Here is an 18707-nt window from a genome sequence, read left to right on the forward strand (position 1 = left end):
ATGATTGGCTGAATGGCCTCTTTCTGTGCCGTAACAATTCTGTGATACTGTGAAGCCTACACCATTAATTTGTGTCATAGCGACGTTAACTATCACACTGTGTTCATGCCATATACTTCTAATGCTACACAACAACAACTGGGGAGGCACTCAAAGCAAAAAACTCTTGAGTTTAAATGCCTAATTGATTAGCTGTGGTGTTAAGTCAAGCAGTTTGACCAGCCAGTCATTTTTGATAAACTCAGAATTTCAGTTAAAACTTAAAAATGCTGCAAATGTTCATCAGGTCAGTCAGCTCCTGTAAAGAAATAAGGTTGCGTCAGTTTGGGTGGATATCAATCACAGTTCCCTTTATTCAGACATAAAATTGTTTGGATGGGGGGGGTGGGAAGAGTTAAATTAATCATATATATACTGGGTGACGGTCTCATCTTTCATCTGAGAAAATTAGTTTTGTTATTCTGTTGTCCTTGAAGAATTAAGATCTAAATGATGAGTCTGCAGTATCTACTGTGATTTAAGAGTCAAACTTAAATAAATCCAATTACACTGGTATGAGGGACAAGCGGGCTAAGAATGATTGGGAAAATGGACTAAAAGGTATGGGGGGGGGGAAAGAGAAACAGTGGCAAACCTTTAAATAAATAATTCAAAATTCTCCACAAATATACATTCCATTAAGAAGCAGAAAGTCAATGGGAAAAGTGATCCATCCGTGGCTGTCTGAGAGTTAAGGATAGTATTAGATTAAAAGAAGAGACTTCTAATGTTGTGAAGAACAGAAGTTAGTCTAGGGATTGGAAGATTTTTAGGAACCAGCAAAAACTGACTTAAAAAATTGAAAAGAGAGATGAAATAGAATAAGAGTAAGCTGGTAAGAGAAACTGTTCCCACTCATGAAAGGACAGATTTAAAGTGTTTGGCAAAGCTTTTTCATGCAGCGAGTGGTGAAAGTCTGGAGTGCACTGCCGGAGAGTGCAGTGGAGGCAGGTTCAGTTGAGGCATTCACAAGGAAATTAGACCGTTACCCAAAAAGGAAGAATGTGCCAGGTTACTGGGAGAAGGCGGGGGAATGGCACTAGGTGAACTGATCATTTGGAGAACTAGTGCAGACACGATGGGCCTCATGAACATACTGCAAACAAATATATGAATTAGGAGCAGTAGGCAGCCATTTGGCCCCTCGAGCCTGCTCTGCCATTCAATAAGATCATGGCTGATCCAACTGTGGCCTCAACTCCACATTCTGCCTACCCCCACTAATGTTCGACTCCCTCAATAATCAAGAATCTACCCACGCCTGACTTAAAAATATTCAATGCCCCTGCCTCCACCATTCTCTGGGGAAGAGAGTTCCACAAATTCACGATCTTCAGAGAAAAAAAATCTCATCTCTGCCTCTAATTGGGAGACCCCTTATTTTTAAATTACGAATTGCCTCCTGTGCTGTAACAATTGTAATTTTTTAAAACCATGGAACTTTTGTCATCCACTTGAACCACCAGAACAAAAAAGACAGAGCTTCACTTTCAATACTGTATTTCATTCTAAGGCTTACAAGTTTTGACAGTGCAACAACTCCACAGGAACAGGAGTAGTGCATTTAGTTCCTGAAGCCTGTTCCACCATTCAATAAGATCATAGCTGATCTGCAGCCTGATACCATATACCTGCCTTTTCCCCAAGGAGAGAGCCTTAAACCATAATATTCTCACATGGGCAAAGAAAAACAATTGACCCAAACAAAGTTAATCAATTCAACAGTATATATTCTGCAGACCTGCTGAGTTTTTCCAGGTATTTTTATTTTTGTTTCATATATTCTGCATTAGATGGGAATGTGGCTGTAGTCAGGTGACTCAAATCATCACAAACAAGCCAGCATATTTTAATCATTCACTTTTCAATTAAACTTAATGTTACTTTGTTAGATTGCACAAGCTATTAGATTTTAATAATAGTCTCTCTAATTGCTCATCATTTGTATTGATTTCTCTCCGCTTCCTTTTCCATCTTAGCACCAATATCATCAACAAGTTCCTTCAGATGTTTCAAGTGGTTCAGTGCCCTGGTGAAAGAAAAAGTTCAGCTGTCACTACACTTTATCCTGCATCCATAAACAATTAGGGGTTTGTTTCTATTCATACAAACCAGATTGGGATTGAAACTATACAGAATAATACCTACCAGACTATCTGATGTGATTGGTTGGTTTGCTCATCCTTTCCCTACAGTCTTTTTTCACTAACTTAACCAAGAATGTTTAACTCCATTGATTTTGCAGATTTAAGTTGATGTATTTTCAGAAAATTGCCCCATTATATGACAGCCAGATGCACCAATTATTAGACATACTTGACGAGCAAAACCCATTCAATTCAATAAATCTGAGTTAACAATTATGTAGCATTTTATAAAACCAGTGGCACTTAGTGTAGCTCGTAGATAAAGGGACAAAATCAACAAATATCACTAAACTTATCTCTTTAAACACAAAACTAGAACTATCCCCTACTATCCAGGCATGTTGTACAAAAACGAAGCTAGACACTTGAATAAAAGAAACAATTTTAATACTGAGAAATAAATGTCACATATTGCAACATGTATTATTAGAGATTCCAAATTCATGTACAATTTAATAATTGAGAACTGAGAGATTAGAAAGATCAGGAAAGGATGAATAGAATGAGGTTCTTGTGTCTAGCACAAAAAAAAATGCTTAAGGGTAACAAAATAAAAAGGTCTTTTAAGGTTCTATAAGTATTTAATAGGATAGAGGATGTAGATAGAATTTTTCCACTTATGGTGAGTCCAGGTTTAGCGAAAAACTAATAAATCCGGTAAGGATTTTGGGAAAAACATCTTTATCCAGAATGACAAGAACGTGGAACTTGCTACTACATTTCTTCTTATTCATTCATGGGTTGTGGGTGTTAGGAGGCCAGTATTATTCCCCATCCCTAGTTGCCCTTGAGAAGGTAGTGTTGAGCTACCTTCTTGAACCGCTGCAGTCATGTGGCGTAGGTACACCCAGTGCTGTTAGGCAGGGAGTTCAAAGATTTTGTCCCAGTGTGACAGTGAAGGAACGGCGATATATTTCCAAGTCATGATAGTGTGGGGTTGGAGGGGAAATTGCAGTTGGTGTTCCCATGCGTCTGCTGCCCTTGTTCTTTTAGCTGGTAAAGGTCGTGTATTTGGAAGATACTGTCAAAAGAGGCTTGGCAAATTACTGTAATGCATCTTGTAGATTGGACACACTGTTGCCACTAAGCGCCAATGGTGGAGGGAATGGATGTTTAAGGTAGTGGATGGCAATCAAGTGGGCTGTTTTGTCTCTTGGGTTGTTGGAGCTGCACTCATCCAGGCAAGTGGGGAGTATTCCATCACACTCCTGACTTATGCCTTGTAGATGGCAGGCAGGCTTTGGACAGTCAGGAGGTGAGTTACTCACCAGGGAGTGCTCAACCTCTAACGTGCTCTTGTAGTCAAAGTATTCATGTCTAGTTTAGGTTCTGGTCAATGGTAATCAGCAAGATGTTGATTGTGGGGGATTAGTTGACCAAATAGCATTGATGCATTTGACAGCAGCTAAAACAAATACACAAAAGATAATGGAATTGAAGGTTATGCTGATAGGGTGAGATAAAGTAGGCTGGGAGGAGGCTCATGAGCATAAACACCAGCACAGATCAGTTAGGCTAAATGGCCTGTTTCCGCACTGTCAATTTTATGTAATTCTATAAAATTAAGCACATAATTTACACTCCAGTACAGGTTATGTCTCGCTGATATCCTTTTGGGGATGGGAACAGGAAGGAATATATCTGCAAGTTTGCACTTGTGTGAGTGATGTTTATTCACAGTTAAAACTGCACTTACCCCTTCTATAAAATGTTCTAATAGTAACCTGTTCAATTGAACATAATCAATAGCATTTACAATCAAGACATATGGCCAAAGTCTATTTCCATTTCCCATGTAAAATGGAGTGCATCAGTGCAGAGAAAAGCATCTGAAATCTTCCAAAGATAAGTGGAAATTATTTTTCCAATGGAAATTTTAATGATAGATAAGAGCCAGCAAAGCATTTCTGAGGATTCAATATATTTTGGTGCTTGGATAGAGCTTCTATTTACTAAGCAAACTATAATCAAAAGAATTTGCTGTAGGATTATATACAGATGAGCATTTGACCCAAGTAAATAATTGAAGATGGTTTTTACTATGCACAGGACTGATAAAACCAGGTAAATTAGCTATTCACCTCATTTGATGAAGTGATCTGATAAATTACAGGATTATAAACTAATTGGCAACCTACAAGAGAACTGGGTTGTACTTAATAGATGTTCCATGCACTGTTAGAAAAGCACATTGGATTGATTTCAAGTGGCATTGAGCCAAACACATTAAAGTAAATATATTAGGAATGGAAATTCTATTCCAAAAGGTTTGGCACAATTGAATTACTACTTCTTAACTTAACTTGCCCTCAATGCTTTTCAGTCTTAATGGCACTCTGTACTATAGACTTTGGCCTTCTATGAAGAAAGGACATTAGTCCTTTTCGTACTTTAGGGATGTCACAAATTGCTTTATAGCCAAGGAATTATTTTTGAAGTGTGATCACTCGTTTTGTAGGCAAATATGACAGCTAAGTTGTGCCTGGCACAATCCCACAAAACCAATGAGAGGAACGTCCAGTTAATCTGTTTTTGAAGATGCTTGAAGAATGAATGTTGGCCAAGATACTGGAGAACTCTCCAGCTCTTCTTACATCTAACTGAAAGGGCAAACAAGGCCTCAGCTTTATGTCTCACACAACAACAATTTGCATTTATAAAGTGTCTTTAATATAGTGAAAATCCCCAAGGTACTTCATAAGAGTGTATTCAGGCAAAAATTGGCACTGAGCCAAAGAAAGAAGCATTAGGATGGGTGACAAAATGTTTAGTCAAAGTGGTAGGTTTTAGACAGCATCCTAGACGAAAGAGATGGAGAAACAACGTTCTGCAGAGGGAATTCCAGAACTTAAGGCCTAGGCAGCTGAAGGTAGGGCTGCCAATGATCAGGCAAAGGAATTGGCACAATCCATAGCATTTACAATCATGACATATGACCAAAGTCTATTTCCAAAGGACCCAACCAAAGGACAACACATCTGACAGTGCAACATTCTCTCATGATTTGATGCATTGAAATGCTTAAGAGCTGGATATGTCATTCAATAAAACGCCAAACATTTAAAGTAAAATAAATGAGTTAATCTCCCGTGATGTTGCACTCAGAGTCAAGGGCTAGTGTCATGGAATGGGAAATGGAAAATACAAGTGGGAAGAGGGGCGCAAGAAGAGGGGGGCAGTGGGAGAAAAGAAATGGGAACAGGTAGAAGTAAAGCAAAAAAAAATCTCAACATTGTGGAAGTTAGGAGAAGTTGGCCTCTGAACCTCTAACCTAGCGCTTGGCAGAAGCCAAAAGGCATCATGGAGAAGAACAATGGCAGGAATAGAAAACACTCACATTGGAAGGGTGCAAAGGTAAAAATGGCTCTCGAGGAGGAGGATGTTGGAATGCTAGAGACAAATCTCAGGGGAGGAAGAGTCTTATCCATCATAGCACCTCAGTGAGGGAGGAGTAAGCATGGTCAGTGTGATAGACTGCTCTGCAGTTACTGCTGCTAGTTAGTGGCAGCCTCAATGGGGTCAGCAGGTGCTAACTGCAAAAGTTGTTCTATTTGGGGGCTTGATAGAGCTTGGGACCACTGGGAAGGTTTCTTTTTAATGAGGCTGGGGTAGGGCAGAGGCATAATCTTTCTGGCCAGTGGCATGTTCAATGTTGTACCTAAGAGTGCGCCAATATCGGTCTCTGGGGCCCAGATTTTATATAGTCCAGGGAGTATATTCATGTAAAGTCAGGTTGGATGATGTGCCTGTTGCCATGCTGCTACCACTGGCATCTTACCAGTGGCAGACCTTAGGCCAATTGAGGCCCTGAAGTATCAAATTAAAGACCACATAAGAGCCTTTTCCTGCCATCACTGTGGACACTTTGCATTGGTGGCCTCCTTGTGGGCTTGAGTGTGGAGGGCCCTTTTGATCAGGCATCCTTTGGCCCACAGAGGGCCCCCAACCAGGTGGCAAGGGTGAAAGAGCCCCACCCGACCCCTCACCACCCTCATGACAAATGCCACCCCCTACCCGAGCCTGCCTGGGGCCCTGGCAAGCCCCACAAACTCACCTTGATTCTAGGGCCTCCTCCCTGGTGGCTGCTCCAGGCCTGTTGCAATCCTAGCTGTGGCCAATGCTCCCAGTGGCCCTCCTGGGACTGAAAAACTGCTGCCCCCCCACCCCGACTGGCCGGCAGTTCTTGGGGGTCGGGGAGGCCAGGACCTCCTTAAAAGGGGTGGAAGCCTTGGCTGCAGACAGTTCACAGCCCGAAAATTATAAAATCCAGTCGGGGATTCCATAACCGGCTAAGGCAGGGTCGCCGCCAACTTTCCAGCCAGAGAACAGCCGCAGCGTAAAATCCCAGGACGGTGGTTGCACAGCCGGTACTGTAAGGTTTCTGTGGCAGGAGGGACAGGAAAGCTTTGTGGGGCCTTCTGAAAATGTATAAAGAAAGGGCAACGCTGCACAGTTCACATATATCAAGGGGGCAACTGGACTTCAAGATGTTGCAAGGAGCCTGTGAAAAGAGCTGCCTTTGGGCTTGTAGGAGGGAGCCATCAAGAACGTTTTTAAACCGGAGACAATCCAAAAGGATAAGGGGGAAGCGATGCCACAGAGTCAGCGAAGGCCTGCCAAGCGAGGTTTTAGATCTTTTAAAATGATAGGAATTTAAAAGATGTCCCTCAGGCTATAAAAGTTACAGCTGAGAGAGATTCAGCCACTTCTGATTTATTTTTTTCTTTGGCGCTGAACTGCTCTGTTTAAACACAAGTGGCACTGGAGTAGATGCAGGACCAGGGAGCCAACTGTGCAACATTATTTCCCAAGCAAAGCACTGGCAGAGCAGCTGCATTTTAAAACAAAACGTTATTGCGTAATCTTTCATCGTCTGACATAATAGATATTCCATAGGCGGCCAAGAAAGCTGTAATAAAACTGAAAACGCTGGAAAAACTCAGGAGGTCTGGCAGCATCTGTGGAGAGAAACAGGGTTAATGGGTGGAATTTTCCGTGCCCGCTGGCGGTGGGCGTGATAGGTGGCGTGCGTGGAAAACATGGCGCGATCTGCTTCACGGAGGTGTGAAGGCAGGATCGCGATCGTCCACACAGCCCGCTGACGGCGGGCTGCCTTTCCCGCCACTGATCGGTAGGGAGCTAATTGTAATACATCAGCATATAATTAAAAGGCCATGCCGCCAGGCTCTTGGAACCTCACCGTATCATCCAATCCCACCGACGTGTTTCACAACAGCACACAGGTGACGTGCACTTGGCGGCGTTCACTTTGGGGGAACTGAGGTGAGTGAGCAGCAGGTTTCTCCACAGCTCGCCTGTTGTTTTCATGCCTTGGGGCGGCGGGGGCAACAGATACCTGGCCCCAGAGGGGGCAAGTGGGGGGGGGGGGGTGTTGTCTGGGGCCAAGCTGGCCAGCCTCAGAGGCGACTGCTGAGGGGCTTGGGGGGAGACCAGGTCAAGTGCTGCCCTGGTGCAGCGTATCGTGCACAGGTAATCAGGATGGGGGTCAGGCTAAGCAAGGGAAGTGGCTAAACATTAGGGACACCTGTATAAACTGACCATGCCTCTGCAACTGAGACAGATCAGGCGCAGCCACAGTGATATGACTGGGGTCAGTCTCCTAGCCTGCCCACCCATGCAGGCAATGCGGACACACCAAACGACCACAAAGTACTCCATACATTCCCTCCACCATCGCCGACCACCCACCCACAAACTTCAAGTCCGCCACCACTTTACTGGTCCGTGGAGTAGTTAGACTACACACGTTGTACAATTTCCTCGCCAATACTAGCCATGGAGTAGTCACTGCTGGAGGTGCTCATAGCCTCTTGCAATCTCAGCAACCTGGTTAGGGGCTGTCTCCCCCATGTCATGGACTGACAGGCAACCATGCAGCGCACACATCTGTGGCCATCCAAGGGGTGACCAGCACTCTCCAGGAAGCATTAAGGGGCGGTCACACAGGACCAGGAAAGGTGCTAAGCACAGCCATGATAACCGCGTCTCTCTCTCTCTCTCTCTCTCTTTCATGCTGCAGGAGGATCAAGTCAGGATCATGGATGCTGGTGACGTAGCTGTATGTCTGATGGCCTACAGATACTAGAAGACTGAGGAGAGAGTGACTGAGGCTCCTGGCTGCTCAAATGCAGGAGCAGCAACCGCATGAAGAAGGGGCAACAGGGGCTCCCCCACATACTACCCAGGAGCAACAGTGAGCTGTGGCTGGTCGTTGCCTAGCAACACCCAGGCTCTATAGACACCCCCTGCCATTCCTAGAGATGATTGAAAACCAGTGTCGCTGTTGACTGCCCATTGTCTGGGGACCTGGTGGCTCACATCTGCACTTACTGCAGGACTTGGCGCCAAGGGAACATGGAGGGCATCCACTGCCAATGGCTGTGAAAGTGACTACAGTGCTCAATTTCTATGCCAGTGGCTCCTTTCAGGGCTCCACAGGTGACCATTGTGGGATTTCACAAGCCGCCACCCACAAATGCATCCATGAGGTCACGGATATATTACCAAAAGTAATTTTTCCAAGTTTGCTGACGACACAAAACCTGGTGGGAATCTGAGTGGTGAGGAGGATGTTAAGGGGCTTCAAGGTGATTTAGACAAGTTGAGTGAGTGGGCAAATATATGGCAGATGCAGTATAACATGGATAAGTGTGAAGTTATCCACTTCGGTAGGAAAACAGAATGGCAGAGTATTATTTAAATGGTGATGGATTGAGAAATATTGATGTGAGAAGGGGCCTGGGTGTCCTTGTACATCAATCACTGAAAGCAAGCATGCAGGTGCAGCAAGCAGTTAAGAAGGCAAATGGTATGTTGACCTTCATTGCAAGAGGACCAAGTACAGGAGCAAGGATGTCTTACTGCAGCTATACAGGACCTTGGTGAGACCACACCTGGAGTATTGTGTGCAGTAATGGTTCACCACACTGATTCCTGGGATGGCAGGATTGTCATATGAGGAGATTGGGTTGACCAGGCCTGTTTTCACTGGAGTTTAGAAAAATGAGGGGGGATCTCATTCAATTGTGTAAAATTCTGTCAGGACTGGGCAGGCTGGATGCAGGGATGATGTTTCCTCTTGCTGGGGGGGTCTAGAACAAGGGGTCACAGTCTCAGGATATGGGGTCAGCTATTTAGGACTGAGATGAGGAGAAACCTCTTCACTCAGAGGGCAGTGAACCTGTGCAATCCTCTGCCACAGAAGGCTGTGGAGGCCAAGTCAATGAATATATTTAAGGAGGCAATAGATAGATTTCTGGATTCTAATGGCTTCAAGGGATATGGGGAGAGAGCAGGAGTATGGCATTGAGATAGAGGATCAGCCATGATCATAGTAAATGGTGGAGCAGGCTCGAAGGGTCGAATAACCTAATCCCGCTTCTATTTTCTATGTTTTGTACCAAATTACCTTTGTAGTGATCTGCTGCCAGGTGCCTCCTCAAAATCCACACCGTGTGTCTGAGACATTATGTTTTCAGATATCTGTTCAAAGAAAGACTTTACTCAACAAAAGGATATAATTGTAATTGTAATAATCACATAGAACCATAGAACACTACAGCACAGCCATTCGGCCCTTCTAGTCTGTGCCAAAATATTATTCCGCTAGTCCCATTGACCTGCAGCTAATCCATAACCCTCCAGACCTCTCCCATCCATGTATCTATCCAATTTATTCTTAAAACTTAAGAGTGAGCCCGCATTTACCATGTCAGATGATAGCTCGTTCCACACTCTCACTACTCTCTGAGTGAAGAAGTTCCTCCTAATGTTCCCCCTAAACCTTTCCCCTTTCACCCTAAAGCCATGTCCTCTCGTGTTTATCTCTCCTAATCTAAGTGGAAAGAGCCATGTACAGTAAAATATTTAAAAAATACCTTCAGGCGCTAACTGATCTTAGGAAGTACACCAAGTGTCACTAAGATGCTCAGGCACTTTTAATTCCCTATAAAGCCCACGTACATTAAAAACTTGTTCTTATACCAGAGATCTTGTTGTGCCTCTATCACACACCTGGATAAGACTTATAAAAACTCTGACAAGTGAGCCTTCTCTCACCATAGTCTACACTTCCTCTGTCTCAACACCTTCCTGGTTTTTCTCTCTATGTATTGATACTACAGATATTACTCCTCTGAACTCCAAATACATCATACAATCTGACCTTCCTACGTCTCATCTCCTCATGGTGTTAAAGCCAAGACTCATTGTATTATCAGCTCTCAGAATATTGAAACTTTGCACCTTCTTACCTGGTTGATTTAGCTTGTAGTTCCTCCTGCCCTGGTAGCTTTCTGACCATTGACTTTTTCACCGAGAAGGGTGGTCAGAGTCAGAAACTCGCCACCTGTAAGGATTGTGGAGGCAGAAAACCTCAACACATTTTTAAAAATCACTTGTATATGCTGTAACCTACAAGGCTACGGACCAAGAAATGGAAGGTGGGATTAGATTGAATAGCTCTTTTTTGGACAACACAGACAGGATAAGCCGAATGGCCTCCTACTGCGCTGCGAATCTTTCCATGAGTGGAATCTTACGGACTTTGGCTTTAGAGTAACAGCAAGGTCATTTCCAGATCAGAAACCTGACACTTTGGATACAGACACTTCTGGTTGCTCTTTGGAGAAATTAAGAGCCTGCCTCCAGGATTGGTGTTTAGTTAGGTGGAGCGGGCAGGATGCTGCATCAGAACCACAAATGAAGGATCAGTATTTAATATCCTATTAAATCCTAAACACTATTTATCCTTATACGTAACAGTAAAAATCAATGATCATGATCACATTGATATCTGTGGGAGCATGTTGGGTGTGTATGGTGGCTGTCGAGTTTCCCGATTTGCATTGGTGACTGCACTTCGAGAACCACTCTCAGTGGCAGCATTGTGCACTGCAGTTTGTTCCGTTCAAGGCACAAAACAGAAAAATGAAGAGAGGAGGAACGCTGCCTCCCTGCTTCACAAACACATCCCCAAAGGTGGAAGTAGCCCGGACATGGTGGCAGGTGCTTTTTCCAGAGGACAGTCGGAGGCAGCCAGTTGGCCTCACCAACAGGCTTGTCTGGAGGTTGTAGAGGAGTTGAGCAGCGAGAGCGTGGTGCCGAGGGGAGGGATCCCATGTAGGAAACAGTTCAATGACCTCTTGAGGTTGGCAAGGTGAATGTTGTGCAACTCCCAGCTTTCACTCTTTTACCTCCTTAACAGTCTCCAGCACGGGTAAGGAGGGGAGGTGTTGGCATAGTGGTAGTGTCACTGGACTAGTAATTCAGAGGCCCAGGCTAATTCTCTGGGATCATGGGTTTGAATCTGAATTTAAATTCAATTAATGAAATCTGCAATTAAAGCTAGTCCAATGGCGACCAAGAAACTATTGTCGATTGTTTTTTTAAAATTCATTCACGGGACGTGAGTTTCGCTGGCTGGGCCAGCATTTATTGCCTATGCCTAGTTGCCCTTGAGAAGGTGGTGGTGAGCTGCTTCTTGAACCGCTGCAGTCCATGTACACCCACAGTGCTGTTAGGGATGGAATTCCAAGATTTTGACCCAGTGACAGTGAAGGAACGGCGATATATTTCCAAGTCAGGATAGTGAGTGATTTGGAGGGGAACTTCAGGTGGTGGCGTTCCCATCTATCTGCTGCCCTTGTTCTTCTCGATGGTGGTGGTCGTGGGTTTGGAAGGTAGTGTCTAAGGAGCCTTGGTGAATTCCTGCAGTGCATCTTGTAAATGGTACACACTGCTTCTACTGTGCGTCAGTGGTGGAGGGAATGAATGTTTGTGGATGTGGTGCCAATCAAGTTGGCTGCTTTGTCCTGAATGGTGTCAAGCTTCTTGAGTGTTGTTGATACTGCACTCATCCAAGCAAGTGGGGAGTATTCCATCACACTCCTGAATTGGGCCTTGTAGATGTTGGACAGGCTCTGGGGAGTCAGGAGGTGAGTTACTTGCCACAGGATTCCTAGCCTCTGACCGGTTCTTGTAGCCAGAGAATTTATATGGCTGGTCCAGTTCAACTTCTCATCAATGTTAACTCCCAGAATGTTGTTAGTGGGACATTTAACAATGGTAATGCCATGAATGTAAAGGAGAGATGGTTGAAATCTCTCTTGTTGGAGATCGTCATTGCCTGGTACTTGTGTGGTGTGAACAGAAACATAGAAACTACGAGTAGGAGTAGATCATTCAGCCCTTCGAGCCTGCTCTGCCATTCATTATGATCATGGCTGATCATCCAACTCAATAGCCTGCTCCCACTTTCTCCCCATACCCTTTGATCCCTTTCACCCCAAGACCAAATCTAACTCCTTCTTGAAAGCAATGTTTTGGTCTCAACTACTTTCTGTGGTAACGAATTCCACAGGCTCACCACTCTCTGGGTGAAGAAATTTCTCCTCATCTCAATCCTAAATGGTCTACCCCATATCCTCAGATTGTGACCCCTGGTTCTGGACTCCCCCACCATCGGGAACATCCTTTCTGCATCTACCCTGTCTTGTCCTGTCAGAATTTTATAGGTTTCTGTGAGAACACCCCTCATTCTTCTGAACTCCAGCAAATATAATCCTAAAAGACTCAATCTCTCCTCATATGTCAGTCCCGCCATCCCAGCAATCAGTCAGGTAAACCTTTGCTGCACTCCCTCTATAGCAAGTACATCCTTCCTCAGATATAGAGATCAAAACTGCACAGAATATTTCAGGTGTGGTCTCAGCAAGGCCCTGTACAATTGCAGCAAGACATCCCTGTTCCTGTACTCGAATCCTTTGGCTATGAAGGAAACATACCATTTGCCTTCTTTACCGCCTGCTGCACCTGCATGCTTACCTTCAGAGACTGGTGTATAAGGACACCCAGGTCTCGTTGCACATTCCCCTCTCTCAATTTATAGCCTTTCAGATAATAATCAGCCTTCCTGATTTTGCTACCAAAATGGATAACCTCACATTTATCCACATTATACTGCATCTGCCATGCATTTGCCCACTCACTCAGCTTGTCCAAATCACACTGAAGCATCTCTGTATCCTCCTCACAGCTCATCCTCCCACCCAGCTTTGTGTCATCTGCAAATCTGGAGATATTACATTTAATTCCCTCATCTAAATCATTAATATATATTGTGAATAACTGGGGTCCAGCACCAATCCCTGCGGTACCCCACTAGTCACTGCCTGCCATTCAGAAAAAGACCCGTTTATTCCTACTCTTTGTTTCCTGTCTGCCAACCAGTTTTCTATCCATCTCAATACACCAACCCCAATCTCCCATGTACTTTAATCTTACATGCTAATCTCTTATGTGGGACTTTGTCGAAAGCCTTCTTAAAGTCCAAATAAGCCTCATCCACTGGCTCCCCCTCATCAACTTTACTAGTTACATGCTCAAAAAATTCCAGTAGATTTGGCAAGCATGATTTCCCTTTCATAAATCCATGCTGACTCTGTCCAATTCTGTCACTGTTTTCCACGTGCCCAACTATTAAATCTTTTATAATGGACTCTAGGATTTTCCCCACTACCGATGTCAGGCTGACTGGTCTATAATTCCCTGTTTTCTCTCTGCCTTCCTTTTTAAATACTGGGGTTGCATTAGCTACCCTCCAATCTGTAGGAACCGTTCCAGAGTCCATAGAATCTTGGAAGATGACCACCAATGCATCCACTATTTCTAGGGCCACTTCCTTAAGTACTCTGCGATGTAGATTATCAGGCCCTGGGGATTTATCAACCTTCAATCCCATCAATTTCCCCAACATCATTTCCCTACTAATACTGATTTCTTTCAGTTCCTCCCTCTCACTAAAACCTGTGTTCCCCAACATTTCTGGCATGTTATTAGTGTCCTCCTTTGTGAAGACAGAACCAAAGTATGTATTTAGTTGGTCAGCCATTTCTGTGTTCCCCATTATAAATTCCCCCGTTTCTGACTGTAAGAGATCTACATTTGTCTTCACCAATCTTTTTCTCTTCACATACCTTTAGAAATTTTTACAGTCAATTTTTATGTTCCCTGCAAGCTTACTCTCGTACTCTATTTTCCCCTTCTTAATCAATCCCTGGGTCCTCCTTTGCTGAATTTTAAACTGCTGCCAATCCTCAGGTTTGTTGTTTTTTCTGGCCAATTTGTATGCCTCTTCCTTGCATCTAATACTATCTCTAATTTCCCTTGTAAGCCATGGTTTGGCCACCTTTCCTGCTTTACTTTTGCGCCAGACAGGAAGAAACAATTGTTGCAGTTCATCCATGTGCTCTATGAATGTCTGCCATTGCCTATCCACCGTCATCCCTTTAAGTAACGTTTCCCAATCCATCATAGCCAACTCACACCTCATACCATCGTAGTTTCCTTTCTTAAGATTGAAGTCCCAAGTCTCAGAATCAACTACGTCACTCTCCGTCATGATGAAGAATTCTATCATATTATGGTCGCTCATCCCCAAGGGGCCTCGCACAACTAGATTGCCAATTATTCCTTTCTCGTTACACAATACCCACTCGAGGATGGCCTGTTCTCTCGTTGGTTCCTCAATGTATTGGTCCAGAAAAACATCCCGTATACACTCCAGGAATTCCTCCTCTATGGTATTGATACTAATTTGATTTGCCCAATCCATATGCATATTAAAGTCACCCATAATTGTTCCTTTATTACATGCGTCTCTAATTTCCTGTTTAATGACATTCCCAACATCACCACTACAGTTTGGGGGTCTATATACAACCCCCACTAACGTTTTTTGCCACATATCAGCCCAAGTCTGGATATCATCCAGGTCTTGCCACATATGCACATGGACTACTTCAGTGTCTCAGGAATCGTGAATGATGCTGAACATTGTATAATCATCCGCGAACATCCCCACTTCTGACCTTAGGTTGGAGGGAAGGTCATTGATGAAGCAGCTAAAGACGGTTGGGCCAAGGACACTAACCTGAGGAACTCCTGCATCGATGTCCTGGGATTGAGATAATTGACCTCCAACAACCACAACCATCTTCCTTTGTGCTAGGTATGACTCCAATCAGTAAGAGATTTCCCCGCTTCTCACTGACTCCAGTTTTGCTTGGGCTCCTTGATGCCACACTCGGTCAAATGCTGCCTTGATGTCAAGGGCAGTCACTCTCACCTCACCTCGGGAGTTCAGTCCTTTTATCCATGTTTGGACCAAGGGGTCACTGGCGGAACCCAAACTGAGTGCCAGTGAGCAGTTTATTGCTGAGTAAGTGCTACTTGATAACATTGTCGACTGCCTATTTTCTGAGCAAAAACTGTACTCACCTTGGTCCTAATTCTCTGCCTTTTCTTATTGCAGGGGAAGAGAACCGCCCAGCCAGGATGAGGAAGCAGGGGCTCAGTCGCCTCCTTGACCATCCTAACGGAGATGGCACTTGTTGCCAGTTTCCTTGCCAAATCGCAACTTCCTTAGGCCCATTCCTTTATTTTCTCACATAGTTGTAATTTGCCAGGGCAGAGTTGACGTGGTGCACACCACTGAGATGTGAGATGATGCCCTTTTTGACACCTGATACTTCCAGATATCATTTAATGCTTTTGCTAATTGTTCTTTTCCCACTTATGATGGACTGGGTGGGGGGGGGTCTTGGGGGGGGGGCGAATCCATTCAAACAGTACTAATATTTCCTCTCAACACCCATCCATAAACAGAAAGGTGTTTTGATTCATTTCCTTTTTAATAAGCAGTGAAATATTTCCCAACTAATCATTTTTTGTGTGATCCAATTCCAAGTAAGAACCCCACAGCAAATTTGAGGTAGGATGAACTCAAAAAAGGTTAGTTTATTGCACACATTCTGAAAAGGAGAGTCCGCAACATCTCTCCACACACATACAGCAAGGGATAGAGAAAGATTTTTAAGCAGAGACCACAGAAAAAATTAAATATGGATCCACGGAAAGTCCAGTGTCAAGAATCAAAGTCCCATGAGGAATTCCTTCAGAGGTCAACGGTCTGAAAACTGGCATTAGAAAATTTGCTTTTCCAGTGGCGCTGACTTCACAAGATGAAATAGGCGTGCAGCGATGTATCAGTTTTTGTAGGCGATGGTGCAGAATTTCCAGTAGAATCATGGTAGATGGGGTCAGGTGTCCAACCTGGCCAGAGCTCCTTCTGCATGACCTGCTAGTCAGATGTTAAAGCAGCAGACAGGCTTGCAGCTCAGGAAGGCAATATTAACTTGTTCAACAAGCCAGAGTCTTAGGTCATGTGACCGTACCTCACCAAAAGGTCTTCAACAAAGGGTCTAGGTCTGGAATTTGGCTTGGTCTTCAGGACTGATGACATCCCCACCATTATGGGTTAAAAGAAATGTTTGAGGGGCCATTGTCTTAGTAGACTCTCTGACTCGACTGGAAGGCTTGGTTTATCAAATAAAAAGTGCCCTTCATGTAGCTCTCTTTGAAGTTGGGCTGTTAGCCAGGTGGTCTGTTAGCAGCTCCTCAGAAATAACGAGTTGTGACATTGCCGACACTGCAACGTGACTTCTTTTGCTCTGCTGAGTCACAGACAATAACTCACAGACATAGAGACTGTCATATCACACCAGCAACAATCGAATTGATGATTAATCTACATTTAGACTGCTGTAGCTATCAGGACCAACTTTTCCTTCATTGTGATCATGAAGGATTTGAAGACATTATAAAATGATAGTTTAATTGATGTTCCTTAGTACTCCGATGTCATAGACATTAGGAGTAATGCCAACAACTGCTACAGGCTTACAAGAAGGACAGGGTGTTGATTTTTTTTTTAATTAAGTGAAGTACGAATCAGGCCACTGCTGAAAGAGTAGATGATAAGATAAATCAGGAAGCAGCGTCTATATCACTTCCAGCTTGGGTTTTAAAACTTTGAAAATTTTACGAGGAAATTAAATGTGAGTTATTACTTGCAGCGATTTGAGATTGAGGAAAAGAATACATTAGAGTAGGAGATTGTATAATGAGACAGTTGTTTAGCTCAAAAGCCAGTAATGAGCTAGGCAGGGAACTGAATGAACAGAGTTGAAGCTGAAGCATCCCAGGATTAATGACTAATGATAACTCAGTCCCTACACATGGCCGAGTTCAATATTTCATTATCTGCTTAATGAGATCATCAATGCTCTGTTCAAAAACAAGTATAACTTTGTCCAAAATTCAGAAAATATTCTATGCTGCTTCTTTTAAAAAATGTATTTTCTCTCTCCCCAGCTCCTAACAGTGTTGGCTCATATGGGGGTTCAATTCCAAGGATTTTTTTGATATTTTAGCCAAACTGTCAGTTTGGTACTAATCGCAACATTAAATATCAAGAGTTTATCTGACTGTGAGGCGTCATTATAATTGAGCATGACTCAGTTTATGCAAGTGCATTTTTCTAGTGGAGTATTGCATAGTGGTCACATCAAGAAATTTGACTGTTGTCTTTCTTAAAAAGAACAAGTGTGGAGATGGTTGGAAACAATTGTATAACTGAGAATAAATAACAGCAAAAAAAAACCTTTTAACTTTGCACTGTGAACAATTTATCATTTCATAGTGGTGAGTGAAGAATGAAGAACCTGGAGCAAATACGGTTATCTTTTGTTATTGCATTCACAGCAAAGACAAAAACTGCTGGAAAAATATTTCTCTAAACTTATTATCTGTCATATTTTGTTGAACACAGGGGAAAGAGATAATGATGTGGTTAACTGTAACTTGACAAACAGCAGAAATTTTCAGCCACTTTGATTTTCATTTGTTCATAGGATGTGAGTGTCGCTGGCTAGGCCAGCATTTGTAGCCCATCACTAGGTGCCATTGAGAAGGTGGCAGTGAGCTGCCTTCTTAAATCGCTGCAGTCCATGTGGTGTGGGTACACCAACTTTGCTGTTCAGCAGGGAGTTCCAGGATTTTAACCCAGGGACAATGAAGGAAGGTGATATGTTTCCAAGGATGGCGAGTGAGGGGAACTTCCAGGTGGTGGTGTTCCCATCTATTTGCTGCCCAGGTCCTTCTGGATGGTAGTGGTCGTGGGTTTGGAAGGTACTAAGGAGCCTTGGTGAATTCCTGCAGTGCATCTTGTAAATGGTACACACTGCTGCTACTATGCGGCAGTGGTGGAGGGAGTGAATGGTTGTGGTGCCAATCAAGCGGGCTGCTTTGTCATGGACGGTGTCAAGCTTCAAGCATGGTTGGAGCGGCACTCATCCAAGCAAGTGGAGAGTATTCCATCACACTCCTGAATTGGGCCTTGTAGATGGTGAACAGGCTATGGTGAGTGAGATGGTGAGTTACTTGCCACAGGATCCCTAGACTCTGACCTGCTCTTGTAGCCACAGTATTTATATGGCTAATCCAGTTCAGTTTATGGTCAATGATAACCATCAGGATGCTGATAGTGGGGCATTCAGTGAAAGTAATGCCATTGAATGTCATAGGGTGATGACTAGATTCTGTCTTGTTGGAGATGATCATAGCCTAGCACTTGTATGGCATGAATGTTACTTGCCACTT

The 18707-nt window shown here is 43.7% G+C and overlaps 1 protein-coding gene across 3 annotated transcripts in view; it reads right to left on the bottom strand.

Moving 5' to 3' along the window:
• Positions 1–1766: 1766 nt before the first annotated feature.
• The window catches only part of c1h18orf54 (chromosome 1 C18orf54 homolog), a 61271-nt gene continuing 44330 nt past the window's right edge, over positions 1767–18707 (bottom strand). Inside the window, exons 7-8 of one of the 3 annotated variants that reach the window (XM_041191828.1) lie at positions 9616–9689; positions 1767–2068 (exon numbers count right to left, since the gene is read on the bottom strand). In XM_041191828.1, the coding sequence (XP_041047762.1) occupies positions 1978–2068; positions 9616–9689 (165 nt within the window). In that variant the 3' untranslated portion in view covers positions 1767–1977. Of the gene's footprint in view, positions 2069–9615; positions 9690–18707 lie in introns of those variants that run through there. The other 2 variants (XM_041191837.1, XR_005943544.1) reach the window with 2 other exon arrangements.

This window comes from Carcharodon carcharias, chromosome 1, assembly GCF_017639515.1.
Source record: "Carcharodon carcharias isolate sCarCar2 chromosome 1, sCarCar2.pri, whole genome shotgun sequence".
NCBI lineage: Eukaryota > Metazoa > Chordata > Chondrichthyes > Lamniformes > Lamnidae > Carcharodon > Carcharodon carcharias.